General features: G+C 50.6%; 1 protein-coding gene across 1 annotated transcript in view; it reads right to left on the bottom strand.

Moving 5' to 3' along the window:
• LOC115397246 (adhesion G protein-coupled receptor B1-like) overlaps positions 1-24,796 on the bottom strand; it is a 114,255-nt gene that overhangs the window by 52,553 nt on the left and 36,906 nt on the right. Inside the window, exons 2-16 of the mRNA XM_030103476.1 lie at positions 17,443-17,601; positions 16,764-16,868; positions 15,121-15,288; positions 14,638-14,802; positions 14,061-14,225; positions 13,701-13,865; positions 13,530-13,631; positions 13,340-13,446; positions 12,891-13,085; positions 12,481-12,549; positions 10,604-10,712; positions 9,952-10,095; positions 7,204-7,279; positions 5,827-5,929; positions 5,700-5,743 (exon numbers count right to left, since the gene is read on the bottom strand). Of these exons, the coding sequence (XP_029959336.1) occupies positions 5,700-5,743; positions 5,827-5,929; positions 7,204-7,279; positions 9,952-10,095; positions 10,604-10,712; positions 12,481-12,549; positions 12,891-13,085; positions 13,340-13,446; positions 13,530-13,631; positions 13,701-13,865; positions 14,061-14,225; positions 14,638-14,802; positions 15,121-15,288; positions 16,764-16,868; positions 17,443-17,601 (1,876 nt within the window). The remainder of the gene's footprint in view (positions 1-5,699; positions 5,744-5,826; positions 5,930-7,203; positions 7,280-9,951; positions 10,096-10,603; positions 10,713-12,480; positions 12,550-12,890; positions 13,086-13,339; positions 13,447-13,529; positions 13,632-13,700; positions 13,866-14,060; positions 14,226-14,637; positions 14,803-15,120; positions 15,289-16,763; positions 16,869-17,442; positions 17,602-24,796) is intronic.

Below are 24,796 nucleotides of genomic sequence, written 5' to 3'. Positions count from 1 at the left end.
CCAAACCAAAAAAATGAGGAAACAGGATTTCAAAGAGTCCAAAAGTACGACGAGACTGAAACAGCCTGAGTCGTTCCCTGGGCTGATGGGCTGGAGCGTGTTCTCCAGGCAGCACCGCGGCGAGCATTCAGGAGCTCTACCTGGCGGTCTGCTCACAGAAGACACCGGGTTCCTCCTGATATGATGAGTCTTTATGACCAGTTGGTCTGTTCTAAAGCAGCAGCTTCATAACTCACTTCAACTCGTCTGAACAAGCTGCACACCCTCTTTCTCTCTCAGAAAGAAAGCAACACAGTAGGAGAGCCAAGAACAATTCATGATTTGCAATCTTAAATTCATACTTAAAAAAATAAATCTGGCTTTTAAATATTCCAGTTTCAGTTTTCTACCAGGCCTGTAAACCCTGTGCAACAGATATCACATCGACAGAAACAATCACAACCTAATCCGGAAAAAGAAGCTCGCTGTCGAGCATCTCAGACAGCGTAGTGACGGAAGTACACAAACACACCTGACAGCCGCCCCAGCTCTGCTGTCAGCAGCCCACTCTGAAATACACAGTCACCAGGACTAGTTCAGATTACGGGACGTCTCAGAAGTCCTGTGGCAGGAACTGTAATCACAGCGATCAAACCTGTTCACCAGTCACTTCTGGGCTGTGCGACCTGTTCACCAACAGTGCAGAACTTTTTATCTGAATTAACATGTATTTGTTTTTAATAAGACTTGTTCCAGGTGCCACTAGAGGGAGCTAATTACCAGCACAGGCAGAGAATCAATGACTGAACCTAACATCTCATTAAAAAGCAAATATTAGTTTCCAAAAACATTCAAGACTAAATGTAAAGAGGTGAGTAGATCGATACATCCCTTCCAGGGTCTGATCCCTCACCGGCAGGCCGAGAGGACAGCAGGGACAACAAGGACAGCGAGACAGACGGAGCGTCTCCGCTCCTCATTAATTCCTCGGGATGAATTCCTCCGAGCAACACTCCAATTTTCTCTAAATATTAACTCATTAATCTTCACCGTTGTAGAGCAAAACTTTTAATTTTTCTATAACATCACACACACACACACACACACACACACACACACACACACACACACACACACACACACACACACACACACACACACACACACAGAGCTGTATTTGACACTACTGCTCAGAACCTCCTCCTGCAGACTGGAACAGATGATGTGGATTAAAGGGACACCATGGTGTTGATCAGACAGATAAACCGGACGTGGTCCATGTTGATGACGGCTTTCCAGTGCAGACTAAACTCAAAGGAGTCATATATTTTTTGTTCCAGCATGTATTTTCATGTTGGACTTGCCAGAAATCCTGGAGTTAAAAGTGGTTGTGTTTGTCCTCTTTCTTCACAGCAGAGCTGTCCAGACCTGCTGTGTGAGACCCTGACATGACAGACAGCCGCTAACTGCTAATCGCTAGGCGCTACATGCTACTGGGTGTTGTGGAATTTTTGGTGAGTCAGAGCTAAAGACGAGGAGTCAGTTTGCAGAGAATACAGACTCAAGTCAGCTGACTGAGAGAGGCTGCCGCTGCCAGCAGAAGCCAGCCCCTCTCCTGTAGCTTCAGCCACAGGTTTTCCAGACTGTCCTGAGGTTAGCATCTGATGCTTCTTGGATGAAAGTTCATGACTCCAGTCAGCTGCTGTCAGAGCAGCCATCCTTGGCACAGTGTCCAAGAGAACCTGAAGTCAGAGCAGTCTGTTCTTTCCGCAGTGTTCCAGGGAACTTGAAGTGCAAACTCCAGTCAAAATATCAACGGGGCGAGTGGAAACTCTGACCCCCATCTGTTTTAAAAAACACCCACTCTTTTGCTTGGGGTGGACTGACAGCAGGGAGGCTGTAAAACTGCTCCTCCGACTACCACCAACCACTCTCACACTGCATCCACCCACATGGAAGTTCTCTCCGTTCTGTCTGTTCCACATGTTCTGTCTGTTCTAGATGTTCTCTGTAATGATAATAATAATAATAATGTATTGGTAACTGGTAACTGTAACTACCTGAACTGGGAGCTTCCAAGATCACCAAGATTGTGTCTCCTCGGGGACACAACACTGGTACCCCACATAAATAAAAATACCTTTAGCATTTTGAAAACTGGCCTGGTGACATGTGGATAATTCTGAGGTGTTGGAAGGATCCCCAGGCCGCTGCGTTGAACGTGTGGAGAGCTCAGGTGATGGAGGCAGCGGCATGCGAGAGGATGTTGGGAGGTTGGGCGGTCAGGCTGAGGTGACGGATGAGCAATGGGACAGTACTGGAAGATTTGTATTGGATATGGAGAGCCAGAAGGTATGAAGATAGTCCTGGTTTGATGGAGATGTGCTGCATGCCTGCTGTACCCGGGATTATGGAATACCTCTCTATGGAATAATGCATATGTAGAGATGTGTTTGATCGCCTGCTGTCCTGCCCTTCCATTTTTTTTCTTTTTCTTTTTTTTCTTTTTTCCTCCAGAACCCTTTTTTTCTGTTTATTTGTTATAAAAAGGAAAACTCAATAAAAATTTGAATTGCAAAAATAATGATAATGATAATAATAATAATGTATTGGTTTTATAAAGCACCTTCTTTTAGTGAACTCAAGGTCACTTTAAGAGTCACAGTCTTCACTGAATCCATACTCGATGGTGGGAAGCTACGCCTGTTGGCACAGCTGCCCTGGGGCAGACTGAGCCAGGCCCTCTGACCTCCACCTCCACCCATTCACCCATTCACCACCCACCCACCCAGGCCTCTCGCCGTTCCCTGGTCTCCCCTCCAGGTACTGACCAGGCTCCACCACTGTTAGCTTCTGAGATGTGGCGGGATCGGGCATCACACGGCGATGACCTTCACTGTTCTGTTGGTTGTGTATGTATATTCCAGATATTCTGCATGTTCTTCTTGTTGTCTTTGACCTGTTTGTTTTAGCTGTTCTAGACTTTCTCTCTGTACTGGATGTTCTGTTTGTTCTGTGAACGACAGAACATCCAGTCTGGTTGACTGCTAACTGAAGCTAAATGCTAGCTACTGACTGAAAGTGTGAGTGGAACTGATGTTGGAATCCCTGCTGGTGACAAACAGTCCAATCAGAGGTGTGAGTGTCTGCATTTATTCAGGAAGTGGAGGCAGACACGTGCTTTGCTCAGACTGCGGTGTGTTTTCTTGCTTTTGTCCCGCAGCAGGTTTAAACGTGCCGAGCGAGACGTTTAATCTGTGGACTGAGGCGGAGAATGTTCTGCTCTCCATCTTGGTAACAAGTGTACGCAGCCATCTAAATGCAAATGTCCAAACTGCAGAACAACACGGCCGCAGCGTGTCGGCCGCTTCCCCTCCGCTCGCCGCTCCTGTTCCGACACGCTCGCTTCTCTTCTTCTATTAAGCAAACAGGATGCTTACAGAGCGGGAGGACGAGCCGGCTCAGACGCTCTCCGGACGCCGCTCACATCATGGCAGGAGGAGTGTGTCCACAGAGTGAGCGACACCTTCAATTTTCCGCATGCTGCATCGCCATGGAGCAGCTGGAAGGTGGAGGTTAACATCCACCCGGACCAGAGCTGCGGAGCTGTCCGACTCACCCGGCGCCGGCTACCAGGGAGCAGCACCGGACACGGTGAATCCACCCGGGAACTTCAACCGGAACGCCGCTACAGAACTCAGACCAGCTGCAGGCCCAGAGACAGCATCACCGCTTCAACCATGACAATCCCACAGCCGGCCTGAGAACGGGTCTGAGAACGGGTCTGAGAACCGGTCTGAGAACCGGTCTAAGAACCGGTCTGACGCCTGATGCACTCTGGCTGCGGTCCGTCTACGGAACGGAATCACCACAGCACTGTGATTCACACCGCCTGCAGTGTCTCTGCAGTCCGGTGGAGAAGGTTGCCAGATCTGTCGCTATCCCCCGTAGACAATTTGAAACCTGTTTTGCTCAACAGAAAGCAGCCCAAACCGCCGTCTCGGTTGAAAATGCACATTAAAACCGTATTTGTATGATAAAAAACGCGTCATAAACACATAATCATTTCATCAACCCGTCCGGCGTGTTCAAAAAAGACGCTTGATTTGGCAGAAACCCGTCCGATCTGGCAACACGGAGCTGCTCCGGTCACAGAGCTGTTTTGAGCCATTTTGATGTCATTTGACTTTTCAGCAGTGACGAAGTACAAAACCGTTCATTCCTCTAAAGCTATAATGACTACATGACGTTGTTTGTTCTGTATTCTACCAGAAGAAGTAAAAAAATAGAATATTAAGGCAAAAACACGACACAGGTTTTATTTTGAAATCAATTATTTTGGAACAAGTATCGCGTAGCCGACTTGCTTCTGTCAGGATTGACGCGGTAGGGCTGCGGCGTCCGGAAAAATAGGATCCTTGTGGAAAGAGACCGGAGCTCCACAGCCGGACCGGAGCCGGACCGGAGCCGGACCGGAGTCGGACCGGAGCCGGACCGGAGCCGGACCGGAGCCGGTGTGCACCACAGCATTGATTTTAATGACTACGGATTAGCTGTGGTGTCCATTCCGCAGCCGGACCGCATCCAGTGTGCATCGGCGGTGAGAGCAGGTCTGAGAACCAGTGGAGAGTTTCTTTGGTGGAGGCTTCATCCTTCCTCAGCTTCAGTCCATGTTCTCAGTGTCTCTAAAGCAGACGGCGCTGGCCCGAGCAGCAGTCGTTCGCTGGTTGGTTGAATATTGCGTCCATCATTTCTTCTCTATCGTGATTGGTGGAATGGCTCCTAAGGCCCGCCTCCTGGAGTGAGCTGTCTGGTGCTTCAAGCTGTTTGTCTGCTCTTTTATTGCAAGTTATTTACAGAAAATGAGCCAAGCATCACTCCACCTGGAAACATGGTCTCCTGGCATTAGCATTAGCATTAGCATTAGCATTAGCATTCATGTCTGAATAGCATTAGCGTCCCTCTCCGAAGCGTGGCGGTAGTTCTGTTTAGTTCTGTTTCCTCTCATGGCCACTGAAGGATCATGATTTCCTTTTCCAGAAGCCCTAAAAGCAGAGCTCAGAAATCAGGCCTGTGGGACCAGCATGGTCAGCAGGATGTAACGGTTAATAACAAAACACTGCAGAGCAGTGGCGGTCTGCCTCTGTCCTGTGAACCTCATGTTGCACCCCGCTGGTCCAAACTGAATCCTGCTCCTCTGGGTCTTCTCTTTGTTTTCATCAGTAACTGTGAGATTCCTGCTGTAGGTGCATCAGATGAATACTAAGAGCCTGATGATCTTCATCAGTGGGAATTAAAGCAATAAATCATCCAGCCAGACGAGACAGCCAGACGGCGGCCTGAGGACCGGCCAGAGCTGCAAGCCCAGCCAGCCAGCAGCTCTCTACTGGAGCTCTCTTCCCACGGCATTTCAGGGATTCTACAGAATGAATGCAGTATTTGAGTTCTGGAAATGAAAAGAAAGGTGGCAGAACGGGGGTTTAACTCCTGTGAGTAATGTTCATCCTTCAGATTCTCTTTGTCAAAGATTAAACTTCTTTAGCACGCAGGGAATCAGCGTGGGCTTACCTACAGCCAAGATCAATACACACTTTATTTACCACTCTAACTGTATATTCCCACTGTTCCCACTGATGTTTGAGAGGTAACGGATCAGCAGCGTCTCAGGGAATTCTGAATGAACTCTGCTGTAGCTGCGCTGGAAGGCAGGCAGGTCTTACCTGTCACTCTCGTCCCAGGAAATGCAGGTCTGGTTGCTGGTTCCCTATCAGAGGACGGAGAGGAAGAAGCTGTGAGATCCTGAGAGGCGACGCCCAGTCCGCAGCTGGATGTCCGAGGCTGCCTTACGTTGTACAGATGAGAGAACTCCACCACGACGGGAGCGGAGAGCGAAGCCGGCGACGGTTTGATGGCCACCGACAGGACTTTGGAGTTCAGCACGGTGCCGTTTCTACCGGGAGAGACCAGACGGTCAGCAGCCGTCCCAACACACACACAGACCGGCACTCAGCAAAAAACACACCGCGTCCTGAGTCTTACTGCTTCAGGCCATGGTGGACATTCAAGTGGCCGCTTTCATTGTTTAAACACAGATTTTGATTGTAGTTTTAGTTTCAGATTACATCATATAGAGACTCTGGCTGAAGGTTTGTGGGATTAACTTTCATGAAAGCGAACAACCGACCAATAGACTGAGTGAGAGTATTAAAATACACATTAGTAACACAAGTAAGAAAGACCCTCTGTATCGGGCATTAGGATCACAACCTCAGGTTTGTTTAGTTTAACAGTTTGAGGGAAGTGGCATCACATGAGAAGAAGAGCTTCCTGTCTGCCGCTGGCTTCACTCTGCTCATGCTGGATCACACGCTGCTACTGTATGTCTGCAAAGTCTGGAAAAAGTTTCTGAATTCTGAGTCTACCTTCAGTTCTGGACTGCGTGGAAACAAAAGGAGAGCTGTGCAGACGCTGGAGCTTCGTTTCATTCCACTGGAGCTCTTTGCTTTTCACTCACTTATCCTGTTTTTTAGAGATTTTATTTCACATTCTCTGAGCCTGCTTAGTATGCATTGCAATTTCAGCTCTTCATAGGTGCTATCAATCATGTGGAATGAGACAATCAGGAGGACGTGGATTGCTGCTGGTGTAGGGACACTGAAAGCTTCCAGCTGGCCGAACACGTTGAACGGGCCACGCTCAGCCGCTGGCTCCTCACAGCCCGGGCCCCTCGCACCCAAAACACAATCAGTCAACCTAAACTTTAGTGTCATCTCGTCTCACACTCATCTCATCTTCCCCGACTGGGACGTGAGACGCAGAAAAGAAGAGGAGACAAGGGTGAAAGGACAAGAAGGACGAGTGAAGACGGGCAGGAAGACGCAGCAGAGCAGCCTCAGGAAGAGGAAGGACACGGCTCCAGCCTCTGTTCAGGGAGACAGTCGTCCTCCGCTCACCGACAGCAACAGACAGACGCAGAGAGGAGGCGTCCCCAGCATGCACTGAGACGGACACCCGTCAGCTCCGTCACTCAGGGACAACCGGCCCGTGGCGGCCAAGCGCTCGTAGCAACGTGGCTTTTTGATTCTGGATGTGTTGTTGCAATTTTAACTGCAGAACCGGACAGAGCCGGACAGAACCGGACAGAACCGGACAGAACCGGACAGAACCGGACAGAACCGGACAGAACCGGACAGAACCGGACAGCTGTCTCCACGGCGCTCCTACCTCTGTAAGCTCAGGATGCTGCCCAGGTTCCGGTACAGGACGATGCCGGTCACAAACGTGGACGAGTCGTCCGAGTCTGCATTTGGAGGAGAAACAGAGGACAGATATGACACGCTGAGACAGCGGGACACACACATCACACAGCCCGGTGTGTGTTCAGGCCGCTGAGGAGCGGCAGGAAGCTGCAGGTCGACCATGACGCCTCCACCCAGCACACACACACACAGGCCTTTACACTGCAGCTGGCCCACATGAGCAGCCAGCCAGAAACACACACACACACACACACACACACACACAGACACATACACTGGCTCAGCGGTGTCTGTATGCTGATAGTGAATCAGTCCAGTCAGTCTGAATCCTCCTGTGTTGCTGTTGTTGCTTCAGTTGTTTGGTTGTTTCCACTGCGGTGGTTGTTGTTGCTCCTGCTGTACTCTCACTGTTGTTTCTGCTGTAGTTCTATTCAATGCTACAGCTTCTGCTGTTTCACTTCTTGTTTGTTGTTCCATCTGTTGCTCTCGTTGTTGTTCCAGCTGTTGCTCCAGTTGTTGCTCTAGTTGTTGTTCCATCTGTTGCTCCAGCTGTTGTTGCAGTTGTTGTTCCAGCTGTTGCTCCAGCTGTTGTTCCAGCTGTTATCCCAGCTGTTGTTCCAGCTGTTGCTCCAGCTGTTGTTCCAGCTGTTATCCCAGCTGTTGTTCCAGCTATTGTTCCAGCTGTTGTTCCAGTTGCTCTCGTTGTTGTCCCAGCTGTTGTTCCAGTTGTTGTTCCAGCTGTTGTTCCATCTGTTGCTCTCGTTGTTGTTCCAGCTGTTGCTCCAGTTGTTGCTCTAGTTGTTGTTCCAGCTGTTGTTCCAGCTGTTGTTGCAGTTGTTGTTCCAGCTGTTGTTCCATCTGTTGCTCTCTTTGTTGTTCCAGCTGTTGTTCCAGCTGTTGCTCCAGTTGTCGCTCCAGCTGTTGTTCCAGCTGTCGCTCCAGCTGTTGCTCTCGTTGTTGTTCCAGTTGTCGCTCCAGCTGTTGTTCCAGTTGTCGCTCCAGCTGTTGTTCCAGTTGTCGCTCCAGCTGTTGTTCCAGTTGTCGCTCCAGCTGTTGTTCCAGTTGTCGCTCCAGCTGTTGTTCCAGCTGTCGCTCCAGCTGTTGCTGTTATTTTTTGAGGTTAGGGTGAGGGTCAGCCGTGGTTCCACTCATACGTGGTGTAGATGACCTTTGACGGCTCAGGGGTCGGACCTCCCTCACACTCCTAACAACGGGCAGCAGCTGCAGCACAAAGGACTCACACCTCATCTTGCTCAAGGAAACATCAGCAGACTGAGGACTGAACCGCTGACCCACTGAGCCGCGGCTCCTCCAGAGGATTCCTCCTGGTTGCAGATGACGGGTGCAGATGACGGCCTCCACCTGCCGGCCGGTCTGAAGACGCCAGCTCCTCTGCAGTGTGGCGCTCAGGCAGAAGGTGCAGCTCTGGGCAGCAGCTGAGCTCCCAGCGGCATCGGGGGGACGCAGCAAGACGTGGCGTCCCACTCCGACCGTCCAATACGCTCCGCCACACTGTCTGTCCAACAGGCTGCCTGAGGGACCGGACTGGGACTCCAGGCGCTCTGGACCCACACGCACGGCACGGCGGCACGCTGTACAGCGTGGAGACGCCCCGGGACGTGGACAGGCGGCGAGGAAAATCACGACACACACACACTCAGAGCGAGTGTGTGTGTTCACACTGACAGCTAACACACAGCTCCTGCTACACCTGTGGGGATGAACGGATGAATAACAGGCAAAAAACACGCCGGGTTCACCCAGTTCACAACTAAAGCCTCAGACCACGCAGCTCAAAACATGAATCAGTGAGGATGAATGGGTGAAATCCTCATTTCTCTCCAATCTTGTCAGACATGAAGATGTCGGGACTGAAACTGGAAGAGAACCGAAAACTCCGAGTTCTGTCTGTATGATGTATGAAGGGGTGAAGGCAGGGAGACGAAGGGTTCGAGGGAGGGAGATGAAGGGGTGAAGGGAGGGAGATGAAGGGGTGGAGGGAGGGAGATGAAGGGGTGAAGGCAGGGAGACGAAGGGTTCGAGGGAGGGAGATGAAGGGGTGAAGGCAGGGAGACGAAGGGTTCGAGGGAGGGAGATGAAGGGGTGGAGGGAGGGAGATGAAGGGGTGGAGGGAGGGAGATGAAGGGGTGGAGGGAGGGAGATGAAGGGGTGAAGGAGACGTGTGAAACATTAATTAAATGAAAATAGAATAAAAAGTTGATTCACAGAGATTATTCTTACAGGGAAAGGCAGAACACACACACACACACACACACACACACACACACACACACACCTGTCCTCAGTGTTTTGTACACTCTGCTGTTGGATTCATGCACTGTTCAGGCAGATGGGCTCGTATCGTATTAACAATGTATGAAAGTTGCTGTGGAGTTATTGAAGACAACGTGTGTGTGTGTGTGTGTGTGTGTGTGTGTGTGTGTGTGTGTGTGTGTGTGTGTGTGTGTGTGTGTGTGTGTGTCGTACAGCTGCTGAGCAGCGGGTGATGCAAGACGACTCTGCCGGGCTCCCGCATGTTTTATTTGCAGCATTAAATACAAGTATCTCTGCATGTGTCTGTCTGAGCGGCGCTTCGCTGCTCAGATTAATGGCAGTAAACACTGGATCAGAAATCAGACACACACACACACACACACACACACACACACACACACACACACACACACACACACACACACACACACACACACACCTGGCTTGCCGGTGGTCAGGATGTTCTTGGGGATGGTGACGCGGTCCTCGGAGCTGCGGGCCCAGTCCACCATGCCCCTCCAGCCCTTCATGGGGAAGCTGATGTCTGCATGTCCAACAACTGGACGCTTGTGGATGCTGAGGACTGGAGGACACAAATCACACGGCGCTGTCAGGGGTTTGTGCCGGATTCACAGCATCTTCATCATCACCATCATCATCTCCATCATGAATCTTTCCACTCAGAGTGTTTGGCTGCAGCCTCCTGATCAGGGGACACAGCTGAGCAGTGGCGCTGTCCTCTCAGGATGAAAGTGAGGACATGGTCAGTTTGTGAGGTGCAGACAGGAGGTCGGGGTGGATGGCTGGCTGGCTGCAGACGACCAGGTGCTGCCACTGCAAAAACACCTGTCCTCTACGTCCAGTGCTCTGTCCTCTGTCCATCAGAAAGGGTCCTGATGTGGATTCAGAATGTCTGCAGTCTTGAAGATCTGCAGTGGGGAGCTAATCCTCAAATATCAGGACAAAGTGTCTCCAGACCTGAACCAGCAGCTCACCGCTCCTGCTTCACTATCTCAGTCCAGACAGCGATGAGACAGTGCCGGATGGAGACAGATGAGTGAGGAGACGGTCAGGATGGAGAAAAGACTGACCCAGATTATCGGTCACTTCGTACATGTCCTGGAAGTCCTTCATCCTCAGGCCGATGACGTCCACAAAGTCCTCCACCAGGCGGAACAGCTCCTTGATGTTAGGTCCCAGCTGGACACACACACACACACACACACACACACACACACACACACACACACACACACACACACACACACACACACACACACACACACACACACAGATGAGAGGATTACGTTGCTTCATGTTTATGGAACAGATTGCTCGTTGCTTGCGGTTGCTGGTTGCTGTTTAGGGTTGCTGGTTGCTGGTTGCTGTTTAGGGTTGCATTACAGGAGCTTCACATCGTGAGCTTTGGAGCTCCACATGGTGGCCAAACACAGGAGGTGTGTGAAACACACACCTCCTCCTGCCGAGCAGGAAGTGCCACTGGAGCTAAAGCTGGATGTCAGTGATACACAGAAACTGTGAGTAGGAATCAAACTACAGACCAGCAAAACCAGCAAACTAAAGCAACAACATGAAGAGCCTCAGTCAACGTCCTCTTCAGTGTTTCTCTACATTTACATGTGTTCACTGTGGAAACATGAAAAACATCAAGATTTCATTTATCATGAGCAGATGTGAGGTTCTGCTTGGTGGATCTCTGTCCTCCAGAGAACCTGGACTCCAGTCCAGTGTGATGTGATCCACTTCAGGGAAATGCTCACAGTCAATCCAGTGGGGATTATACTCCAGCTTCAGATGAATTAATCTGTGACTCATGTCTCTCTGACTTTAGCAGTGTTAGTCTGGAAGAAAACCCAACGAGATGCAAACGTTTTTAATCCATTAACAAGCAGGAAAGACTGTTTGATCTGGAACTCATCACAGATTATCAGGATTAAAACCAGAACAAACAAACAAACAAACAAACAAATAAATAAATGAATAAACAAACAAACACGACAACGACTTTCTAAAAGGAAACACCACAAAAATGCTATTTAAAAAAGGACACGGACCACAACTTCCAGTTAAATTAAGAAACAACACAGAAAACTGAAATGACAAGGAAAACACCACCAGCCTGCACTCAAGGTGGACCGGAGTGATGGCCTAGTGGTAGAGCATCTGCCTCACAACCGGGAGGTCATGGGTTCGTGCCCCGGCCGGGTCATACCAAAGATCTTAAAAATGGTACCTGCTGCCACCTAGCCAGGTGCTCGGCATATATAGAATGGGGTAGGGAGTCGAACACACAGAGCTACCAGAGGCCTAACCCCCCAACTGTAACTTCCACTACTACTCACAGTAGCTGTGTGGCCTGGGGTTACGACACGGAGATAGGCGCCAGCCTACACACTTAGCATGGGAGACTTCGACTGCACTCAAGGTAAACAGGTGATGTGATCTTTTAATGTTCTCTTCAGTGTTCAGTGACTGCCTTCAGACTCTGACTGCTGTATGGAGACACCGTCTCTAAAGCGTCTGTCCCACTGGAGGAGCAGCCGGTATCTGACTGAGGACATTCACAGTGCTGCACACAGCTCTAAACCACCGGAGGCTTCTCTGGGAGGCCGGCTGGAGAGCAGGGTGTGGGGGAGGTGAGAGAGCCTCCTGAAGCTGCAGGAAGCTGACTGACTGGTCCTCAGAGCAGAACGTGGGTATTTTTATCCTGCGCTCCCTCGGAACGGGCGGACGGCTGGACCGAGGATCTGAACGCAGCAGATGGAGGCGTGGGCGGAGGCGCCCATCACTTACTCATTAGCTGCAGTTATTCTGGTCCCGCTTTACCTTCCCCTCCCTCAGGTGGGCAGGTGTTCCACCTGTGTCTTCGTTGGCGCCCGCTCTGCGGTTATTCCGAACACAAAGCCGAGGCGAAGCTGTGATTACTCACAGACGAGCTGCCACTAACCAGTTGTGCCTCCTCCCATCTCTCCCGGTTCTCCTCCATCAACAGATTGCTGACCGACTGCACGAAGTTCTGGAAGAGACAACAAATTCCAATGTGTTCACATTCAGCCAGTCATGAGCAGTTACACAACACTTCCAGAACAACACCAGCAATATGCTGCGCTTCCTTCTGCTGCAAAAAGCCTGACAGATTGTATTTCCCACTCATGTCGACCTGATTAGACCAACATCAGAAAGTCCCAACAACATGTTTCTCCAACACACAGGGTGCTTATGGAGCACTCACACACACCGTCGCTGTGCTTTATCTGCAGGACTGCATCATTTCAGACAGAGAGAGGACTCGGTAGCTGGATCTGAATGATGACAGATGGAAACGGTGTACTGTGGTTGCTCAGCTGAGGAACCCACCCTCATGTCTGCACTGCTGGGACTGTAGTAGGCCCTCCTGAAGATCTCCGTCATGTTCTTCAGCACGTCCACGATGGCCAGCAGGTCTCCGCTGTAGCTGGTGCCGTCGCTGGACGTCACCCTCAGCTTGGTCATCACCTCGGAAACGCCGTCTCCCACCAGGCCGCGCTGGGCTTTGGACAGATGTTCCCGAGTCTGACGAGGGGGAAAGACTTCATTCGTCTTTGGAATACATTCAGCTTCACAGTATTTAAGGTTGATTGACCTTCAAAAAAACACTGCAGAGAAACAGGACCTGTCTTCTCCTGCTGCTGAGGCAGTTTTCTTGCACAGAAATACATCTGAAGGTTTCATCAGAGCTACGTCTGTGAAGCGAAGCCCTCTTAGCAGAAAAGCGTGAAATTCAGAGCGGCAGGACAGCAGCCGTCTGCCGAGGCCGTGCTGCTCACCAGGGTCTGGATGCTGCGGTAGTCGTTGGAGATGCATTTCATGTAGGTGGGGTTCTCCCAGTAGGCGATGCCCTCCTCGTCCAGGGTGCAGCGGCGCAGGATCAGGCCTGAGCGGTCACACAGGACACTCGGTCGGACCTTCATTCAGCGCTGGCGTTCGGCCAGCGCCAGGACGAGGCCGTGTGCTCACCCATGGCGTTGGGAGGGCAGCGCACCGCCGCCGTGTCCCCGGCCGGAGTCATCTTCCAGACCACGTTGGAGAAGTTGTCCTCACTGCAGATTTCGTGGGGTTCTGTTGACGGAGGCAGAGACGTGAGCGGAAGACGAGCTTCTACCAGCGGCGGGGCAGGACTCCTCTGACCTGGACAGCGCTTCTCGCTGCAGCGCCGGACCTCCTCTCGCTCTCCCGGACACGGCTCGCCTCCGAAGAACGGGCCGTAACAGATCCGGTTCCTGTGCTGACTGCCCCCTCCACAGGTCTTAGAGCAGCCCGTCCACAGTGACCACGGCTGCCATTTCCCGTCCACTGACAGGCAAGACGCAGAGGAAAGCTCGCTCAGGCTCAGGCGTTGATCAGAAAAACAAACTCAGGGTGAAAACTAGTCTCAACTTTTAATAACGAAACATGGAAAATGTGCAGTGATGGTAGAGAACCCACGATGGAGTCACTGAGAGTTACATTAAACCAGAGAGTTTCATCAGGAGTGTGTTCCGGTCTTACCCGGACATTCTCCCAGGAAGCAGTCCACAGTTTCCAGCCACTCCCCTCTGCACTCGGACCCCCCGTACGAGGGGCCGTTACACTCCCGAGTCCTCTGCATGGTCCCGTTGGAGCAGGAGGACGAACAGGAGCTCCAGCTGGACCACTCGTTCCAGACACCGTCCACTGAGGGGACGGAGGGGACATGTGAGAGGGGCTGCAGCAGGAGGGAACCTACAGAAACAACGTCGCACTGCACATGGCTAAATGGCTAAATGCCTCCCAGTAGAGAGCGCCACAGTCCTGAGAAGAGAACCGCCACTGCTAAACTACCCACTGAAGCCTTCTCTGCCTGTTCTACATGCTGTTCTGGAGTGCACGTGTTATGAAGTGTGTTCACACATCGGACTGCAGAATATCCTTTAAAGAAGAATGGAACTAAACTATTTGAAGAGCTGAATCCTTTACTGTCTCACAGTTGGCAGATTGCTCAGGGAAGTGGGCGGTATTGTCAAAAGCTAGAATTATATTCATGGTAAAGTAAAACAGACTGCCAGCGAGGTATTCCTGTCCTGAGCGCTGTGGTGGACGTCCTCACCTGGACACACTGCTATGTTGCAGAATTTAGTTTGCTCGTCAGGGCCGTCACAGGGTTTCCCCCCAAACTGCGGGGGCGTGCACGTACGTGCCCGGGACCTGAGGCCTTGGCCACAGGTGGACGAACACAAGCTCCAGGGTGACCACTCGTCCCAGGCGCCGTGCACTGCAATCAGAGCAGCTGGAGTGTGATTTATAGACAGACAGGACTCGGCATGTGACGGTAAGGCACTGGGACACTGAGGCGGGTCTTCCTCGGATCTTCACTAGTTTATGGTGGAGGAGGAGTCTCCCTGCCTGTCAGCCTGAGAACAGACTTAAGTCTCTCTTACACCAGGTGGAAATCAAAGGGGAACTCTGCTGGTCAGGCTGCAGAGGTCCTGATCGTGCTAGCTAGCTGCAGAGGCCAGTCAGGTGGGGCAAGGTCCGGGAGAGGGCTGGGCAAGCGCAGGTAGGTGGCAGGAGGCGGTGGAGGGGGGCTTACCTGGACAAATAGCAGAGTTGTTGCAGGGTCTCTGCTCTCGCAGTGGCCCACTACACTGGGTGCTGTAGGAGGAGGACACACAGAAACGAGTGCGACTCTGCCAGCCCTCCCCACATGTAGCAGAACACATACTCCACGCTGACCACTCCTCACCTGAAGCTGAGTCTACTGAGGAGGAAGGGATGGGCAGAGGATGGGGAGATAGAGGGAAGAGGGGAGGAGAAGGACAGGAGAGGGCCATAACTAATTACCATGCAGGATGTAGCCTCGGCGGCCAAAAGAAGAAGGGTAGCGGTGAGAGAGGGTTCTAGCTGGGCCACATTTGAGGAGCCGTCTGTCAAAGGCCTGTGATGGAACTGCTCTGTTCCAAATGACCGGAACACCTCCACTGCAGGCACAACGGATGCTCCTGGAGGGCCGTCAGCGCTCCAAACCAATGCACACCTGTCAGAGCCAGCAACCCTCTGGCAGCCTGGAGACCAGGTCCTCAGGAGAGACGGCCCCTGAAATGGACCCCAGCTTCCAGTCGGATTGTCCCACTCATGTCTGAGGCCCGCTGCCATACCCTGTGCATTGACTTCCAGGGGAAGTGAATGCCACTCACTGAGGATATGCCAGGCGTCTCTCACTGGCCGCTGCCCGCTGATTCCACAGTACAGGAACTGGACAGCCACCGCTGGTGAAGCAGGGAGAGGAAGACTGAGCAGGAGGAGGGGACCAATCAGCATGTTACAGCGATACTTCACCCTGAATCCAAACGCAGGAAGACACTCAACCAAAGAACAGCTTCAGAGGTTTCACGTGTTCACCTGCTTCCTCACTTCGGGATCCGTTCTGTGGAGCTCGGTGAAGGCAGAATCATCACAAAGCTTCTCAGAAAGATCCGAACAGAGCTCCTACTGACAGTCAGGGACTGAGAGCATGCAGGATCTCAGGGACCAGGGTCGGAGAGCCTTGTTTTAAAGAGCTGAAGGGAATTTAAACATATCACTGACATAAATATATTCTTTAAGGTCCTCACTGAGCTTTCCCTCAGTAGCGATCAGGCAGACAGCTTTTTGGTTTCTGACTAGCAGGAAACATGCTTTCTGAGGGAAGGAGGCCCAGCAGGTTCAGGAGAGGTGGAGCAGGTTCATGATTCCTCACTGCATGTCGACACCAAAACCAGCAAGATTCTGAGATCTCTTGCATTATTTGCAGTCTGGGTTGGGCTAATGCATCCTGGTCCAAGCAGCTAAAGCTCAGCCACTATCAGGAAATCCTTCTTCTTGAATTCTGGGAACAGAATAAGTCCTCGTTTCCTGAAGAACGAGTCCGGCTCCAGATTCCGGGTGAAGTATCACAGAACAGAGAGGGAGGACTCCGTTTCAGATCTGGCTTTACAGACAGTGCACAGAGTCCTGTTAGAACCTCACATAAACCACTCCCACTACGGCTCTTCAGGGTCCATGTTGGAATTCGTCCGCGGCGTACGAGGCACTGTGGTGGGAGATTTTGATGGATGTGTGTGTTTGGGGTGGGTGTGACTCTGGGGCTCCCTGTGGAGGTGTGTTGATGATGGTTTGTGCTGCAGGAGTGTGGGGTGTAACCCAAGCTGCCGTAACGACTGATGCATGGGATCCCTCTGCGTCCTGTTGTCTTACCTGTCTGAGGGCTCTGCGGTCCGGGCCGGGGCTTGTCTATGTCCTCACGCTTGCGGCTGTCCACCGAGCGAAGGGACTGGCTGCGAGAGAGATGGCGGCCATGGCCTAAAGGAGGGTGAGGCAAGGCCAGGGGAGGAGGGGCGGGGTTAGCATCCACAGCTCCTTCATCAATCGCTTATATTCGGGACACAACCGTGACGTGATTGGTCACCCAGAACAGCATCAGCCAAACTTGGGACTTGTGTTGTGCCGGTACTGTTGATGTGTGTGACGTGTGTGCTGTGTTTGGTTTGGTTTTGGAATGTCTGTGGGTCCAGGACGAACTACAGAACAGAAACATGTATACAGGGATGGACATCAGTCCTCCAGGAAAACCTCAACAGGAACATGAGACCGGAGCTCCAGGTGTCCCTGTGCTCATTCGGTGTAGTGACCATGTGGACGTACTGTGCATGTGTGGCCTTCAAACAGACCGACCATGCCACTGGAATTCATCGATCAAAGCCCCCTTTCCAACATGCACTCCTTAAGTCAGCAGAGACTTCTGGAGAATGGACACAGCTGATGGACTGGATGTGGACAGGAGCCGGAAGCACACACTGCACACGCCACACACTGCGTTTACCCACAAAGCTTTGAGAGATGTGCACACGCATGGGGACTGAGGGTGAGGAGTTACCTGAGCAGGACTCGGAGGTGCAGGGCCGCCCCTCCTCCACGATGCCCTCGCAGAGGAACGAGTCCTCCGGAGGAGACTGGCAGGTCCGGGTCCGGGTCTGCATCCCGCCTCTGCAGTCACTGCTGCACTGCGCCCACTGGCCCCACGCACTCCAGCCGCCTGGACACACACACACACACACACACACACACACACAGTTGACATCTGAGCAGCCATTCGTTCTTCTTCTTGAGAAGCCGTCTCCTCCTGCAGCTCCGGAGTGGAAAGCAGCCAAAGCATGTGAGGAGAAACGCTGAAAAGCTTTACACAGAACCTTCTGTTCTGTTTAAACCACACAACGTGCCAAAGCATTATATCACAACAACAACCTCCAGAAATAGAACCGCCGTTTCCATTGTAGTCAGTCACACTGCGAGCCTGATCTCCAGCGTCAGTGGGCGGTCCACTCATCAAGCCGTGACAGACGTCACACGCAAACTGGAGAATTCAAGCTAATATTCGGCTTGCTTCATTAGTTCCTTTCTCCACAAAGTTATGAGCGCCCTGAGGGATTCCAGATTGAAACTCACTTCGCTGCTTTAACCACACAGGTCAGTTTTTTTTCTGTCAAAAACAACCCAAAGCTTTTATCTGCAATCTGCTCCTCTTAGCCTTCATGAGGCTGATTTTGAAAAAAGAAAACAAAGGAAAGCCCCACCTTCTATGAAAAGGATGGACCTGCACAGCACCTGGAAGACACACACACAGTGTGTGTGTGTTGAAAGAACAGGTTAGGGACGGAACTGTGGAGCTCCTGGTGGTACTGACTGACGGATGCTGGCAGGTCTGTTCCAGAAGTGGGAGGAAGATGGGTCCAGCAGCAGAAGGTGTTTCAAAGCTCCGCCCACCAGCTGCACCATCTGCAGCCGTGCCTCATGGGAGGCTGACTGTCGCAGTGTGTATTACGTTTGGGAAGTGGCAGTCAGTGCTGAACGTTGACAGTCTGGGTGAACGTGGAGAGAGCGTGCTGTAAATCTGTCGTGTTCGCGTTCGTTCTGGCATCAGTGTGTGTTCTGCCACATGACGGCCTGCACCGCTTTGCCCACTGCTCCCAGTCTCCCTCTGAACCTTTGGCACAACTCCAGCTCACTCCTCAAACACTTCCTGTGCAGGAGGTGCTGCGCGTCACCTCAATGGTGATTTAGCGTCTTTAAAACACCTCTTGGAGTTTGGGTCCAGTCCGGCCGGTCCAGACTGGACCAGCTAGTGTTGGGCTGGGCTTTTTTTTAAAGAGGGCTTCATCCAGTGTACAGGGGGACTGACGGAGAGGACAGACGTCTTCCTGCTTCCTGCCAGGCAGGAGGAGGACGCTCTGGAAATGTTTGAACAATCTCTTGGAACTGTCATATTCAAATCAATGAATTGTTTTTGGAAACACAGACGTGCCACCTCGTTATTTCAGATCCTCCCCGCAACGTCCAGACCCACCACATGCCGAGTCCAGCGATCCACATGGACCTAACCTGACGCTTTGGTTTCAGCTTCACCTCCGGATGTCAAGAAGCACCTCCGTCCACCGACAGCAGACAGCACACCTGGAGCGCTGGACTGAAGCCTTTCCCGGTCGGAGAGAGGGACTACACATCAGAGCAGGTCCTCTGCCTCCCACAGCGTATTAACGGTGCTCCACCGGCTCTACCGTTTTCACACAGCCTGGTTTGGCAGTGTATAGAGAAGCAAATATAACTGCATTAGTTCATTTGAAAATTAGTGAACTGAACTTTGAACTAGTTCAAGAAGAATTTAAACTTTCCCAACAACAAGGACGATTTAGTTTTCTCCCTTCTGTGTTAGTTGCTGAGCTAGCACATCCATGCATCCATCCATCCATCGGTCCATCCATCCATCCATCCATCCATCCATCGGTCCATCCATCCATCCATCCATCCATCCATCGGTCCATCTTCTACACTGTCTTTTTCCATTCAGGGTCATGAGGCATTGGAGTTATTCCCAGCTAACCATAAGTGAGGACAGCTACACCTAGACAGCTGAGAGCAGGTGAGGACAGGTGAGGACAGGTGAGAACAAGATGCATCATGGACAGGTCTCCAGTCCATCACAAGGCAATCAACCACAGACAGTCACATTCACACCTAGAGGCAGTGTAGGGTCTCTAAAGCTCACAGCACAGCCCAGAGGAAACACACACACACACACACACACACACACACACACACACACACACACACACGTTGGGAGAACATGCAAACACCACACAGAAACACTTAGTGGTGCTTCCTCTGGGTCCATGGTATAGTAACGATCAGTCTCACATATGGACTCTGCCTTCTGGGTTTGCAGTAGGAGTGTCACGGTATTTGTATTCGTCGGTACGGGGTCACGGGTTGGTACACACAATCACACGACAAATACACGAGTGAGTTAAAAAAAAAAAAAAAAAAAAGCAAGTCCTGATTCCAACCTTAGGTGGCAGTAATGAGCCTAAAAGCTGCCAGCGACCACCGTTACCACAGAAGAAGAAGAACAAGCAGCAAGCAGGTCCAAATATGAACAAACGAAGAAGAAAGTACAAGCGGAATGAGAGATGCAGTGTGTGGAGTTGGAAGACCCGCCAGTCTCCTGTAAATCTGTCGCGTGGGAAAGCTTGGGAAAGCTTGGGAAAGAGCTCTGGTAAATATGACCTTTTCAGTCCCGCGCTAAACTCTGCAGCGCCCGGACAACGGACAGGAAAAAAAAAAACAAGCGCTGCGTTTGCGGCTAATTAGCAGCTGCGCACTGCGGAGCAGCAGCAGCGGCTGCTTGGACGCTCCATGTGAGCAGCGCACTGCTCGGTACCGGGTGATCACTGCATGATGGGGGGGGGGGGGGGGGGGGCAGGAGGAGGAGGGTGTTCCAGCTGATGAAGACTGGCGGGGTGCTGAGGGCGTCAGGCTCGTCTCTGGTGTCCGGCTGAAGGTGAAAGGCAGGGATCATTTCTGATCATTTCTAACCCAGGGGTCTAAACCAGCCCAGACGCAGAGGACAGGTGTGTCTGTTCCACAGGCTCAGTGTCTTTCCAGACATATGTTTGTCTCTTGCATGATGATTGACCAAGTCATGCTGAAATAGTGTGCTGTCCTGCTGAGCACGCTGTGTGTGATCTTCCAGGGAGACATGGAGAACGTTGTTGGGTTTCAATTATCTGTATTTGTACTGTTTTCCCCCTTTTGGTTGTTTTGATTTTGTTTCTGGAAAAATGATATATCATGATCTGAACTTGCCAATTTATATATTTCCCCTCTAAAATAAATAATAATGATAACATTTCAGCCAATAAGAGAGTAGTTTTAACTCCTTAGAGAAAATCACTGCATGGGCAGAAAGGACGGTGACACGATGGAGACCTTCTTATTAGGGCTGCACAATTTTGACAAAAAAACCTAATTGCGATTTTTCTGACCGATAATGCGATTGCGATTCGATTTGCGATTTTCACATTTTATTCTTTTTAAATGCAGAAAACAGCTAAAATTATGGTCGAAAAAAATTCTTGTTACTTTTACATGGTCTTGCTCAAACTGACACATAAAAGAACCTGATGTAAACTAACTTGACAAAGCTTCAGCCGAGACGCCACCATGCGGGTCTGCATCACGTTTGGGAAAAAAAAAAAAAAAGAGTGTGTTGTTTTTATGAAATAACAAAATAATCAAAACTCAATCTGTCCAAATCGTAATTCAATACAGAACCGCAAACAGGCACCACTGTGAAACCAACTTCAACCGAAAAAACAAAACAAAACAAACTTGCCAGCCTCTACAGATAAAGGGTAAAAAAAAGGAATCCTTATTGCTGTAATATTCTTAGATCGCAGTCAGTTTAGTAATCCTGCTCTGGGTCGTCTTCCCTCACATTCTTGGGCTGCAGCTTCATGTTTTCATGGAGAGAGAGAGAGCATCACATGAGGGCTGTGGGGCGATCGGGGGAGAGCGAGAATAACCTACGACGTGTCGACGTTTCTGTAATGTGTAGCGGCGAGTCTCCAGGTGTTGGTACAAATTAGACGTGTTTCCTCTGATCTGGCTGCTGCACGTCGTGTTTTTCAAACCCAGAGTCCAAACAGCTGAACTGCAGTTCTTTTTAATACCAGCTGCTCCGCCCCCTCTCCTGCTGTCATCTCAGCCATTTTCAAACCCTGAACGAGTCACACTGAAAACATTCTGCTCCTCACGACACCGCAGAGCACACTGCAGGGTTTGTTGTTAGCAACCTGATGCTGGTTAGCTGCAGCGGTGCAGTGCAGACATACTTGCTTCCTGTTGTCATTTCTGATTGGCCGGTGGCCCGGAACGCAAGACTCGAAAGTTTTGATTGGCGGATAGGTCTGTCACTCAAATGCCTTGAAAAACCTCAGCCCTGTGCGGCTCGGTTACCGCAGGAGTTAAAACCTCCGTTTGGATGAGGTGTCGGCTAATCGTGCAGCCCCAGTTCTTATCTCCAGGCTGGTCTGAGGCCAGAAAGTCGAGTCAGGATCGTCCTCTCATTCCTCCACTGAAGACTGAGGGGAAGGTCCAGGTCTGAGGGCCGGTGAGACACAGCGTCCTCTGCTCGTCAGGTTGAAGTGGACTGTGGTGCTGCTTTGTCAGAATCAGAATGATTCCCTCTGTGGAAACACTCGGCTGAAGTGGGACGGGACAGCAGCAGCAGCCAAACCAACGGAGAGAGGAGCCTTCGCTGTGAGCGAACCCCTCGTCCAGAACGGACGCCTGTGGAGAACATCCAGCCAGCGCTGTGTGAGAGGCTTCCTGCAGTGTGGACATGTTTCTACTCTATCACACAGAAAAACCTTCACACACACACCTTATACACACACATCTTGGGACAAAGAGGAGTCCAGGATACCCAGAGACATCCCAGACCCACAGAGCAGAGGATCGGCCGCCACGGAGCGACACCTCCACCTCCACCTGCCTGCCAGCCTGCCGGCTCCACACGCCTCAATGACATGAATCCATCTGCATCAAGACGAAGCTCGACACGTTTTAATTTCTATTCGATTCAATTCAGCTTTATTTACATAGCGCCAAACACAGCAGTCATTTCTGGACACTTTTACAGAGAATACACACACGCACACGCACACGCACACGCACACCCACACATACACATACACATACACATACACATACACACACACGCACACGCACACCCACACACACTCATACACACACCCACCCACACACACACACACACACACACACACACACACACACACACACACACACACACACACACACACACACACACACACACACACACACACACACTCCTCCAGAGGTGTCAGCTGTGATGGGTCCAGCTGGGGGGGGCAGACAGTCTGATTGATGCTTCTGGAATCACAGCTGATGTGTTTGTTGTCTGCAGCCACACTGCTGATGGTGGTGCTGGTGGAATCCATTCAGGTGGGTCATGAGGCCCACCTGAGGACCACCAGAGGACCGCTCGTCCTCCTGAGGACCAGCGGCCCATGGGGAAACATCCCACATAGCAAAATTAGTCTGGCCCAGTAGTGGCCCACACTTCTCACTCACACTTGGCCCACATACCGCAATGAATTACGGCACTTGGGAGGGCCACCTCTGGTTGCCACATATTGCCCATGATTGTGCCATGTGTCAGCCACCTATTTAGCCACATGTGGCCCTGTCCTGGCCCAGTGTTGGGCGAGGTAAGTTTTAGTTTTTCTCCCAGATGTCAACCACCTGTATGACCACAACTGGCCCGAAGGAGGACCAGACAAGTTTCAGAACTGGTTCCAGATGTCAGCCTCAACTAAACCGTAACCGGGCCACTTCTTTAATACACTCACTTGCCGTATTTGGCCCAGAAAACAAAATGCTCCAACAATGACAGTTTCAAATATTTATTTATTGATACAATTACAATATCATCTTAAAACAGTATATAAAATTAACAAGTTTAATACTATACATTTTTAAAAGCAAAACAAAAGTTTTATACAACATATATACCACACTGAATACAAATAACCCCCAAAAGTGAGATATGTAGTTGAAAACAGTAATGAAGCAGCAGAAATAAAGTTTGGGGTAAGTGGAAAACTTGTGAAGGACTGGACAAAGCAGAAGTTACTCTTACTGAAATGAATACAACAGAACAATTCGATGTAGTATAGTGTATAGTGGTGGTATAGAGTAAAGTGGATGTTGAGCACATACAGAAGTCCAAACAGCATGGCAGTGAGTAGTCCTTGATGCCATGCAGGATGATCTGATCCTCCAGCACCACAGCCAGGTCCGTCAGATCCTCCCCTTCTGGTATTCTGAGGATTCCCACGTTCAGTCCCCTCGTCATGTCGTCCTCCATATCTGTGGGCTCCTCAAAGATAAAAAGAAAAACAAAAAAAAGCACTGTTAGAGTTTTTACTTGTCTGCAAGTTCCAAAAAAGACATTTAAATCTAAAGTCCACTGGTTTGCTCCTGCTAAATCCATGTTGTCTCACATGGGTTTGGAAAGACTTTTGACTTGAAAAAACACACAATCACTGTAAATGCAAAGGAGAGCTAAACTTCTTCCATCATGACCACGACTGGTTCTGTAGTGTTCAAGTGTTCTTCTGTGTTTCCCGTGACAGAAGTGCAAAACTTACCTGTCCATCTCATCCAAGACGCAGCCAGGTGGAGCAAATACGATGAGCTACAACAGAAAATCTCATATTAGTACAGTGACAATGGTTACAGTACACTCAACAATCATAACTGTTTTGATTTTCTAGAGGCATGCACATACACTTGCCTACTAGTGCACTGATAATATAGTTTTTGTGTCAAATTCAACAATTTGCAGGACTTAAAAGCTGAAAAATATTTTAGGTGGGCTGAGGGCAGCAGCATTGTACTGTATATTCCTCAACTAAATTGAAGACTTGGACCTTTAATTTAATAAAAATAGTGAACACCATTTTCACTTAAAACTGAAAAATGCTTGTTTTTGAATGATCCTTTTAATGTCAGAAACATGCATGGAATCTGTTCTGACAGATGTACAAGACTGACAGATTTAATCCTCCCGCCTGCACACACTCTGCTCCTGCACCCCCACCCGCGTGCCCCACGTGACTCCCCCATCCGCGCACTCCTCTCCGTGCACACCCCAAGCACACAAACCGACCGTCTGCCATGCCATCTCCCCCCGCACCCACAAACGTCGTCAAACGTTGTCTGCTTTAATTCAACTGGCGTTTTCATGGTGCAGTCTGCACAGAGCAGGCTGGATTCCTGTCATTCACTGGGACAAGTTGTGAATTGACATGTTTAAAAACGCAAAGAGTGTCCCGCTCGTTGTCTTGAGA

The sequence above is a fragment of the Salarias fasciatus genome, chromosome 11, assembly GCF_902148845.1.
Source record: "Salarias fasciatus chromosome 11, fSalaFa1.1, whole genome shotgun sequence".
Classification (NCBI taxonomy): Eukaryota; Metazoa; Chordata; class Actinopteri; order Blenniiformes; family Blenniidae; genus Salarias; species Salarias fasciatus.
The sequence above is the reverse complement of the archived record's forward strand: the minus strand, read 5'-3'. Positions and strand labels throughout refer to the sequence as shown.